Here is a 10294-nt window from a genome sequence, read left to right on the forward strand (position 1 = left end):
GAAATTGTGTGTCCTGTAAAGAGCCCTGCACCATCTGGTTCCATCAAACAAGACGGAAATAATGAACCACACGCTCTCAGTTCCTCTGAAGGATGTGGCATGGGGAAAAAACTGCTCATGGACATGGGAGCACAGCTTGGCCCTGCTTCCTTCAGGTGCTTGCATTGTCTCTTGCTGCCAAATGACATCAAACTGGCCTGGTCTTGGGTGCTGTCCATCAGCAATCCTTCCCCAAAAAGCAAGATAAATGACTTCCCCTGTTTAATTCATTAATTCTTGCTAATGGAGGCTGCAGGAGTTCAAAAAAAAAAAAAAAAAGGGATAAAACAGGGAGAGGCATCATTATCACACTGAAAATTAAACACATTTCTGCACTGGGGGGTCGTGTGTCCTTACTGAATCCAGGAGCAGCCTGGTATCTTTGATGGCTTTGTAAACCATCAAGGGGGGAAAAATAAAAGAACAACAACTGGGTTTTCTGGCACCCACGTGAGGAGTTTGGCATCCCGGAATCCGCACCACGCGTCTCGCGCGCCGGGAGCAGCGCCAAGGATCTCCTCCTCTCCCCAGAGGCTTGGAATGCTCCAGACAACCACACTCTTCTCCCTGCTGCTTTGGTGGCTTTTCACGGAGCCAACAATCCTCCTTTAATTTCCCGGTGTCTTTTTAATGAGGCCAGACAATGCTGCGCTGCTTCCCTCTCCTCCTGTACCTGTGTCTCTAATGTCACTTCAGCTTCTCTTCCCACTGCAGCCAGACTCCAGAATGCACAAGTCCCATGAAAACCCCTCTGCTGGCTGCCATTCCTACCAGGAATATGCATGTCAGGAAAATTGGAATTAAAACAGAAGCAGAACTGTGGAGGGTTTTTAAGCACCGATGTGGCATAGTAAGGATGCTTCTCCCTCTTATACCTCAGGATTCCTCCAAGGGAGAGATTAAGAGGTCCCCTGCACACCCCCTGAGCTGCTAACAGGGATCAGCAGTTACCCTGGCATGTCTTCCATACACCCTTCCCTTTTCCCACAGGGCTGCTGTTTGCAGCAAACACTTGGTAGACCGACAGGAGAATGAGCTTGTGCAGAGAAGTAAATTCAGTAAATTGTGTTGGTTAATTCAAGCTCTGATTTCTCCCTGCTCCACTCAATTCACCTTCTCCCCAGACTTCTCCCCCCAGCCCTTCCAAAGGGTGCAGCAAGGTGGGGGTGGCTGTTGCGTTGTGATTTCAGGGTTTACCGCAGAACCTCGGGTACCTCCCCTGAAGATTCCCTCCCAGGTGTGTCACTCACCTCTCCTTTCCCCTCCCTGACCCCTCCCAGCACTGTCTGTCAGTCCTGGCATTCCAGAAGGGCACTGAGTGATTGGCAGATCCAAAGGATGCCCTCTACCCCTGGGGGGCATTGGGCCATCCAGGTGTCCTTTGTCCCTTTGTCCCTCCCCTCCTGTCCCTGCTTGGTGGCTCCCGACCCCTTCCCTGCCCCTCTCCCCGGGGTTCAAAGGAGCAGCAACCCCAGCCCAAAGTGTCTGTGGGGTGAAACACCACACACCCAGCCAGCCCAAAGTGTCTGTGGGGTGAAACACCACACACCCAGCCAGCCCAAAGTGTCTGTGGGGTGAAACACCACACACCCAGCCAGCCCAAAGTGTCTGTGGGGTGAAACACCACACACCCAGCCAGCCCAAAGTGTCTGTGGGGTGAAACACCACACACCCAGCCAGCCCAAAGTGTCTGTGGGGTGAAACACCACACACCCAGCCAGCCCAAAGTGTCTGTGGGGTGAAACACCACACACCCAGCCAGCCCAAAGTGTCTGTGGGGTGAAACACCACACACCCAGCCAGCCCAAAGTGTCTGTGGGGTGAAACACCACACACCCAGCCAGCCCAAAGTGTCTGTGGGGTGAAACACCACACACCCAGCCAGCCCAAAGTGTCTGTGGGGTGAAACACCACACACCCAGCCAGCCCAAAGTGTCTGTGGGGTGAAACACCACACACCCAGCCAGCCCAAAGTGTCTGTGGGGTGAAACACCACACACCCAGCCAGCCCAAAGTGTCTGTGGGGTGAAACACCACAGTGCTGCTATTTAGTTCAGCAGCAGGGCCAGACAAGCTCAGGCATGTCCCGTACACAATATTGGTGACATTGCAAGAGGTGACACTTACTCCTCTGGGAGCGGGCGCAGCAGAAGGCGACGATGGTGGCCATCAGCACCAGGAACGCCACGCCGGCCCCCACGGCCACCCCGATGATCACCGCCATGGGCACCGACTCTGCAAGAGCAAGGAGAGCAAGCGTGAAGCGGGCTGAAGGTCACAGAGGGGCCTTTTCCCCCAGGGACCCACCCCTGGCTGCTGGCAGGAGGCTCAGAGATGAGCCCAGGGAAGGTTTTGGGGCCTCCTTCCCTGCTCCCCCATCCCTGCGCGGTGATGTCGGCACGGGCTGCCCGTGGGATGCTGCAGTTTGTACAACCCTCCTCGTTCTGTGCCTCAGTTTACCCTGGGAGGAGAGGGCGGAGCCAGAGGAGCAGATTAGCAACTGCTCTTGTTAGTGCCCTGCGGGTTAATGAATGAGCTTCTCTAAAGGATGAAGTGCAAAAGAAGACTGTGTGTTAGTATTATAAAGAAAGAGAAATGGCATCCGAGCAGGCTGATGGATGACTTAACCCAAGTCATCATTCACAGCCCCTCCCTATTTTATATCCCAATTCCCTGCGTTCTCCTGTGTCACATGTCACTCCAGCTGGGCCACTGGTGACACGACTCAAGTGGCACTGAACCAATCCATCACAAACCTCTGGGAGTGCCCAGCTGGGGAAAAGGCAAATCCCCTCAGTCCTCTGCAGGACAGGGGCTGCAGCTGGGTCCAGCTGCCCCAGGAAGCTCACCCTAAAATCAGCATCCTCCAACCCAGCAGCTGGGCCATGGCACAAAGAAATGAGGACTTTCTGAGGCCACCGGCTAGGCAGTGCTCCTGCCAACAGTGACAGCTCCTCATGGGATTTTTTTGTCTTCCAAGGGGAGAATGGAGCTGGAGAGACAGGAGCCTGGGGGCCCTGGGAGGGCTGGCTGGCTCTCAGCTCTGGGGAATGGGAGAGCTCAGAGAGAAGCAGGAGGTGATGGGGATGAAGAGGATGAAGAACTATGCAGGGAATAGGGTGGGGAAAATGTCCAGGGCTCTCCTGGGCTGGGATAAAGGTAACTACAAAGGGGCAATGACAGAATGGCGGGGATAGGAAACTCTCCTGTAGGGCTGGGTGAGCTGAGGGAGGGGCAGATTGCTGGCTCCCCCAGGAATTCTGCTCGGGGCACAGGATGAGAAACCACAAGGGCAGCACCTTCTGCAGATCTGCCCCAAGATCCATCCAAACCTGCTCTGGTGCCAATGGATGCTGCCCATCACTCTCCCACTATGCTGAACCAAGCTGATGTCTGCAGATGACCCTGGAAACGTGTACTTTCCCCTCTTTGTTTTTGTGCCAAAGTACCACTCTGTGGGACTTCTGCAACATTTTAAACACGGCTGAGTAACAGCATCCCCCTTCCAGTGCCTGGGGAGCTGGGGCAGAGAAAGTGCTGGTTTCCAGAGTGGGTCAGTGGCACAGGGGGCCTGGACCACTCCAGCTTCCCAGTCCTGCCCCTGTCACTGCCCTGCAGCTTCCCTGCAGCCCTTCCTGCCCTGCCTGCCCTGGGGAAAGCTGCCGGGCCAGGAGGAGGACGCTGGGCCCTCAGGTGTGGTGGTGGCTGGGGACAATTCACGTTCACCGTCAGCTCATGATTTCCATACCTGCTTGAATACCAGCTCCTGATTTCATTTCCGTACCTGTTTGAAAATAAAGCAAGTGTCCACAGCCTTGCACAGCCCACGCGCCCACCGCCGCCTTCCTGAGCGCTCAGCCCTCTGCTCTGCTCTGCTCTGCCTGCTCTGGGGCTGGAGGGGACCCTGCAGTGTCCCCTGTGCCACCCTGCAGTGTCCCCTGACCTGGGCAGGGCTGTCCCCTGTGCCACCCTGCAGTGTCCCCTGACCTGGGCAGGGCTGTCCCCTGTGCCACCCTGCAGTGTCCCCTGACCTGGGCAGGGCTGTCCCCTGTGCCACCCTGCAGTGTCCCCTGACCTGGGCAGGGCTGTCCCCTGTGCCACCCTGCAGTGTCCCCTGACCTGGGCAGGGCTGTCCCCTGTGCCACCCTGTCCCGAGCAGGGCTGTCCCCCCTGGTGGCCCTGCAGGGACGCTGGGTGTGAGCTCGGCTGCCCGGCCCCCTCCGCTGCCCAGCGCTGCCGCTGGCTGGCAGACGACCTGGAAAAACCACTGGCTCTGTTTGCATTGGAAGAAGCCCAAGGCTAATTTTAAGGGGTTCATTTAGCTCTGATTTAATCTGGACGCCAGCCTTGCCTATAAATCACAGCTTAATGAGAACAATCCACCTGCCTGCCCTGGCATTTAATAAAATAGAGGAGAACTGGAGTTCCTCCAGGAGCTAAGCATTCCTCACACAAGCCATCCCCTTCCCCTGCTGTGGAGAGCCCCGAGAGTGGAATTTCCCTGGCCATCCCCTGGGAATTGCTGGGTGTGCGAGCCCAGCCCTGTGGGACATGCTGGCATTGTGGCTGGTGGCCAACATGGAGAGTTGCCACCAGTGCAAACCCTTTCCTCTGCTCACTCCCAGCTCTGTGGAGCAGGGGGGTCTGCTGGGAGCAGCCACTCCTGAGTCTCCAAGGCTGTAAATGATCCTCCAGCTTGGGCAGCGACATCCCCTTATACTGTGGGACAGGGAGTAAGGGGTGCAGGATCAGCCCGTGCCCTCCAGCTTTAGCAGGACAGGTACAATCAGCAATACCTTACCAAGCAGAGACTTTACAGGCCATGTCCCTGCTCCTGCCCCTTTACCAAGATCATGTGCCCTAAGGATGCAATCCTGCAGCTAGCACAGCTGGAGCCTTGACACTGTCCTTCCTAAATTCCTCTGGCATCCCAAGAGCTCTCTGAGCACCTCCTGCCTCTCACAGCATGTCCCCACTCTCAGAGCCCAGCCAGGTGCTAATGCCCGCTGCCCCCAGCCCCAGCAGCCCCCAGCAGTGCCCACCTTGCTCCTTGAGCCGGATGATCTCCGTGTCGGAGCCGAAGCTGTTCCAGGCCGTGCAGTTGTAGATGGTTTGGAAATCGGCACGGACGATGTTGCTGATGGTCAGCGTGGAGATCACCCCCTCATCTGTGCTCACCGTCTCCACTGTGTAGCGCCCTGAAGTCCCAGATTCCAGAACATTCTCCTTCCAGGACCAAGCCTGCCAAGAGAGAGAGGGGTGAGCCTGGAGCAGCCCGAGGTGTTGCAGGCGCCCTCCGTGCCCAGGGTGATACTCACGATGCGGTCTGGCGGCGGAGTGCTGCGGATGAAGCACTTGATCTGTCCCTTCTGGCCGTGCAGGGCGTGCTGGGTCTGCGTGCTGGAGATGATGGGGGGCCCTGTGGGGACAGGAGAGGCTGCTGGCACCCCATGGGACTGCTGGGGATGGGGGGTGTTAGGGGAGCCCCGAACGGGTATTGGGGTCCATCTCTGAAGGGCAGGGATGGAGAAACAGCCCCATCTCCTCCTGTGGTGGAGAACACTGAGTGGGTTTTTGCAAAGCCCTCACAGAGCACCAGGGTCCCCGACCTCTGTACCCCCATCCCTGGTGTAAAGGGTCCTTCTCCCATCTCCTTGGGCAGCCTGGCCTCTGAGAAGGGCTGTTTGCTGCAGGAGCAAAGCAGGATCCCATCCCACCTGCTGTTCCTCTTCTGTGCCCTCACAGATTCATTAGCAACCATTAAACTAATTGCTCTCTAGTGTGACCATGTTCACAGGGGTCCCAGGATGAGGGAAGAGATGAGGATCTGACTCCATGTTTCAGAAGGCTTGATTTATTATTTTATGATATATATTATATTAGAACTATACTAAAAGAATAGAAGAAAGGATTTCATCAGAAGGCTAGCTGAGAATAGAAAAAGAAGGAATGAATAGCAAAGGCTTGTGGCAGAGAGTCTGAGACATCTGGGCTGTGATTGGCCATTAATTAGAAACAACCACATGGACCAATCACAGATGCACCTGTTGCATTCCACAGCAGCAGATAACCATTGTTTACATTTTGTTCTTGAGGCCTCTCAGCTTCTCAGGAGGAAAAATCCTAAGGAAAGGATTTTTCATAAAAGATGTCTGTGACACTCCAGGGCATTAAGGAAGATGTGGTGGAAGAGTTTCTGCTGGAAAACTTTGACACCCATCAGCTGGGCTCTCCTGGGCCATGTGGGTCATGAAAGGAGCTGAGGAGAAAGGGTAGGAAAGGCTCTTCCTGAGCCAAACACCAGCTTGGGATGGGAGATGTCCTTGTCCTGCCTTGGAGAGCATCCTGTGCTTGGGAGAAAAGGGATGGGAGAGGAGAGCATGTGGTGTGTCCCTCACTCTTCTAACAGCCCTGGTGGCCCCAGGGGAGCAGCACAAGAGCTGGGATCCTAATTGCTGTTTATTAACCTCCTTAATTAAAGCAGATTTGTATTTCCATGAGTGGTTTGCTGCTGGCAGAAAAGAAAAACAACAGGAACAACTGGGCTGCAGGGCAGGGAGAGAGGGGTGGCAGGGGATGCCAGAACTCCCCCTGCTCCAGCTCTGGAACTTTGGGCGTTCACTTGGGGTTGCCACGCCTGGTTTGGAGTACGTCACTGGGTTTATCAGTAATGCAGCCTTGTGGATTTTTTCCCATTTTCCTCACCTCCCTGCCCTGCACTTGATGTGCTCCTTCAAAAAAAAAGTCTCAGGGATTTGGGGTAAAGTGGGAAGAAAGATTTGCCTGGGTATTCCTGCCTGATTCTCATCCAAATCACCCACTTACAAATTTCATAAATGCACAAAAATGTGCCAAAATGCTAAATCCTTCACTCTCAGGCATTTGTACATACAGCTGCCTTTTGGAACTGTGCCAGTAACCCCTTCCTGCACCAAACTTGCACACTGCCCACACACTTCCCACTGAGGCACAGCCCTGTCCCTGCTTCCTTACACTGCTCCAAGGGGAGATGGATGGAAAACAAGCTCATTGAAGCACAATTCACTGACCAGTGACCACGGTTCTGGCAGCTCAGGAAATTACTACTGGAAGGGAGCCGCCATCAGCATCAGGAATAGCAGGAGCTGGGCGTGAAGGTCAGGACTTGTTTTGCTGTAATGGACATAGCAGTGCGGCTGTGCCCTTTTTGATCGAAGAAGGCAAAAAAAAAAAAAAAGACACTTTGTTGTGTTTTTCTCTCTAAATGCTCAAGATGTTGTTCTAGGCACGATCCCAAGGTGTGAGTTCTTGTTTATCCATTGCTGAAAGCTCAGCTTTCCCAAGGGTCTCAGTGGAGGTGACTCCTTGTTTGCCTGAGGAGCCTGCTGAGGCCATTGATGCTCCTGCCCACCTGATGATTCCAAAGCCAGCAGAGGCAAGAGCAGCGGTGGGATCTGCAGACCAGACCTAAACAGTAATAAAAAGAACCATCTCCTTTCCATTTTGATGGTTGTATGTTACTTATAAATTCTGGAAGTGCTCCAAGACTGGGTGATGCTAGAGAAAAATGGCTTAATAATCATTAAAAGGATCATTTTCCCCAAGGCGAGTGGATTTTAAATGGCACAAATGCCAATGGCTTTGGCTTTTATTATTGCTTCAGGAGTTCAGAGTTGAAGGCTTATCATCATGATAATAGTGGATGACTAAAGACTATTTGTGAGATGAACATGCCCAGAAATAATAGCACGAAGTTGCAGCCTCTTCGCATTCAGGGCTGGTGTTTGATTCTCCACCAGGCTCTGGCTCCTTATGAAAGCTGCCAATCTCCAGCTTGGCATTCAGCACCGAGTGTGAGACAGCCCACAGGCAGGGAAGAGGCTCTAAGCAATGTTGCTATGGATATAAATGATGGAGCTATTGGTGGAGGTTATTTTTAGCACCTCGGTGCCAATTTATTTGTGCGGTCCTGGCGGCTCACACAAAAGAGAAGTCTGAGGTGGAAGCCTTCAGGAATGAAAGGATAGGATGGCCTTGGCTTCTTCAGTCTGCTTGAGTCCATCTGAACTTTTCTCCCAGGCACTCAAAATGATTTGGCAGGAGAGTTTTGCTTAACTCCTTGCTTCCTGCAGAAGTCCTGGGCTGGCTGGTTCTGCCTGGGATTGATTACAAAGGAACACCACAGAATGATTTGGGTTGGGAAAGACTTTAAAACCCATTTCATTCCAGATCCCCTAGCATGGGCAGAGACACCTCCCACCAGAGGAGGTTGTTCCAACCTCCCCTTGAGCACTTTCTGACACCCTGATGTGCTCCTGGCCAAGCGGGGTGGCAGGTCAGCCCCTGCCCTGCTCCCAGCTCTCAGGCATGCCCAAATTCCTTGTTGGGGTGAATCCCAGGCAAATGCCATCCTGAATTAGTCACCTGGAGCTGTCCAGCCCTTCCAACAAACTTCTCATGCAGAACAAGGCGGGCAGGGGTGCTGGTCCCTGCTCAGCAGCCCCTGCCAAGCCTGCATGGTGCAGTGACAGAGGGGACTGCTGCTGATCTGCCTGTGAAGGTGACCTTGGGATGCTTCTGCTGGGGTGGGAGCTGTGACCAGGCTGGGTGCAGTCAAGAGCATCGAGAAGCTTTGGCTGTAAATCCAGCTGCTGCTGATTTATGATGGCACCAAGTTCCTCCCTTCCCTCGAGCCTCTGCTGCTCTGGCTCTGCCAAATGCTGCTGCTTTGCATAATCCTCCTTCCCACTCACCAGACTCTGAATCCTATCTGCTTCCTTGCAGGCTGGTGGCCTTGGCTCTGGCACGGGGTTGGGCTGCTCTGCAACCACAGCCCTGTCTGAGGGAGCTGGGTGGGAAGGGCACAGGATGCTCTCCCACCCCAACATCATCAGGCCACGATTTCAGATAATTTTGGGAATGGATGGGCTGGTGGGACCACAGGTTCAGAGTGGGTTGGGTGATCCCTCAGTTGGGATCTCTGTTCTTGGTGAGATGGATCAGCCCCCTAAAATCCAGGTGCCCTGACCAGGGCAGTGCAGCCAGCCCAGAACACAACTTCTCAATGCCTGATTTTTCTGTGACAGAGGGAGGCATCTGGTAATAACAGACAATTGTATCACCCTCTGGATTTAAAATCACTTCAAAATATGAGGCATTCAACTTCCCCCTTGAATTCCATCAGAACAGGCTTCCAGCAGAATTCATTAGCTGGATTAGACACACCGTGCCATGCTCTGGAGCTGGAACGCTGCTCCCACTGCAGGACAGGCTGCCTCTTGCTCTTGGTGGATGTGGGATGTGGGGATGCTGCTCAGGGGCTCGGTTCTTCTCACTTGGAGGGCCAGGAGAGCATCCTGACCCGGAGGTGTGGGATTCTCCCTTGGTCCAACACCTGCAGTGTCATGTCCCAACGTTGTCACCTTCGGGGTGCCCCTGGCAGCATTTCCCATGGGATGGGATGGGGTGTGCAGGCAGTCAGCTCCTGGCAGATGCTCAAGGCTGAGCAGTGAACCCCATGCATGGATTTCATTTGCTCCCCATCAGTTTCCCCAGGCAAAGCTGGGGGGAAAAACCAAAAGTTGCTGGAGAGAAACTTTTCCAGTCAGTGCTGCAAGCTCCAAATGCCCCAAGCTGTGGGGAGCTCTGCTCTGCTCTCAGGGCATCCCTGTGCCTGGTAGGTGTCAGGGAAGGAGCATGTTCTTTGTGCTAATTTGTTGCTTTGTTTTCCATGAGCTCATTTAATTGTAATTAAAACCCAGCAGCTGCTGGGGAAGGAGACTGAAGGTGCTGAGGAGCTGAGTCCAAGTCAGGGAGTGGCTGGTTTTCAGTGGCTGGTTTTCAGTGGCTGGTTTCCAATGGTTGGTTTTCAATGGCTGGCTTTCAGTGGCTGGTTGGTTTTCAGTGGCTGGTTTTCAGTGGCTGGTTTTCAATGGTCGGTTTTCAGTCCCTGCTGAGTTGCCCTCAGCTTCCTTTTCCAGGATTATAGAAACCTGGAATAGTTTGGGTGGGAAGCGACCTTTAAAGGTCATCCAGTCCAACCCCTTGCCATGACAGGGACATCTTCAGCTAGATCAGGTTGCTCAGAGCCCTGTCCTTGAATGTTTCCAGGGAACTGGGGCATCCACTGTGTGCATTATCTGTGCTTGAAATCAATGCTTGCCTGAGCTGCCTCCTGCTTATGTTCTTCTCTTGTGACAGTGAGTGGGGAGTGAAACCTGCCAGTTTGTCATGCAGGTGAGAGACAATGCAAAATTCATCCTCTGCTTACACCATT

General features: G+C 53.8%; 1 protein-coding gene across 1 annotated transcript in view; it reads right to left on the minus strand.

Annotated features, from left to right (window-relative positions):
• The window catches only part of KIRREL3 (kirre like nephrin family adhesion molecule 3), a 118668-nt gene that overhangs the window by 12693 nt on the left and 95681 nt on the right, over nucleotides 1-10294 (minus strand). Inside the window, exons 10-13 of the mRNA XM_031063910.1 lie at nucleotides 5358-5458; nucleotides 5082-5280; nucleotides 3788-3823; nucleotides 2167-2274 (exon numbers count right to left, since the gene is read on the minus strand). Coding sequence (XP_030919770.1) covers nucleotides 2167-2274; nucleotides 3788-3823; nucleotides 5082-5280; nucleotides 5358-5458 — 444 coding nt within the window. The remainder of the gene's footprint in view (nucleotides 1-2166; nucleotides 2275-3787; nucleotides 3824-5081; nucleotides 5281-5357; nucleotides 5459-10294) is intronic.

The sequence above is a fragment of the Geospiza fortis genome, unplaced genomic scaffold, assembly GCF_000277835.1.
Source record: "Geospiza fortis unplaced genomic scaffold, GeoFor_1.0 scaffold392, whole genome shotgun sequence".
Taxonomy (NCBI): domain Eukaryota; kingdom Metazoa; phylum Chordata; class Aves; order Passeriformes; family Thraupidae; genus Geospiza; species Geospiza fortis.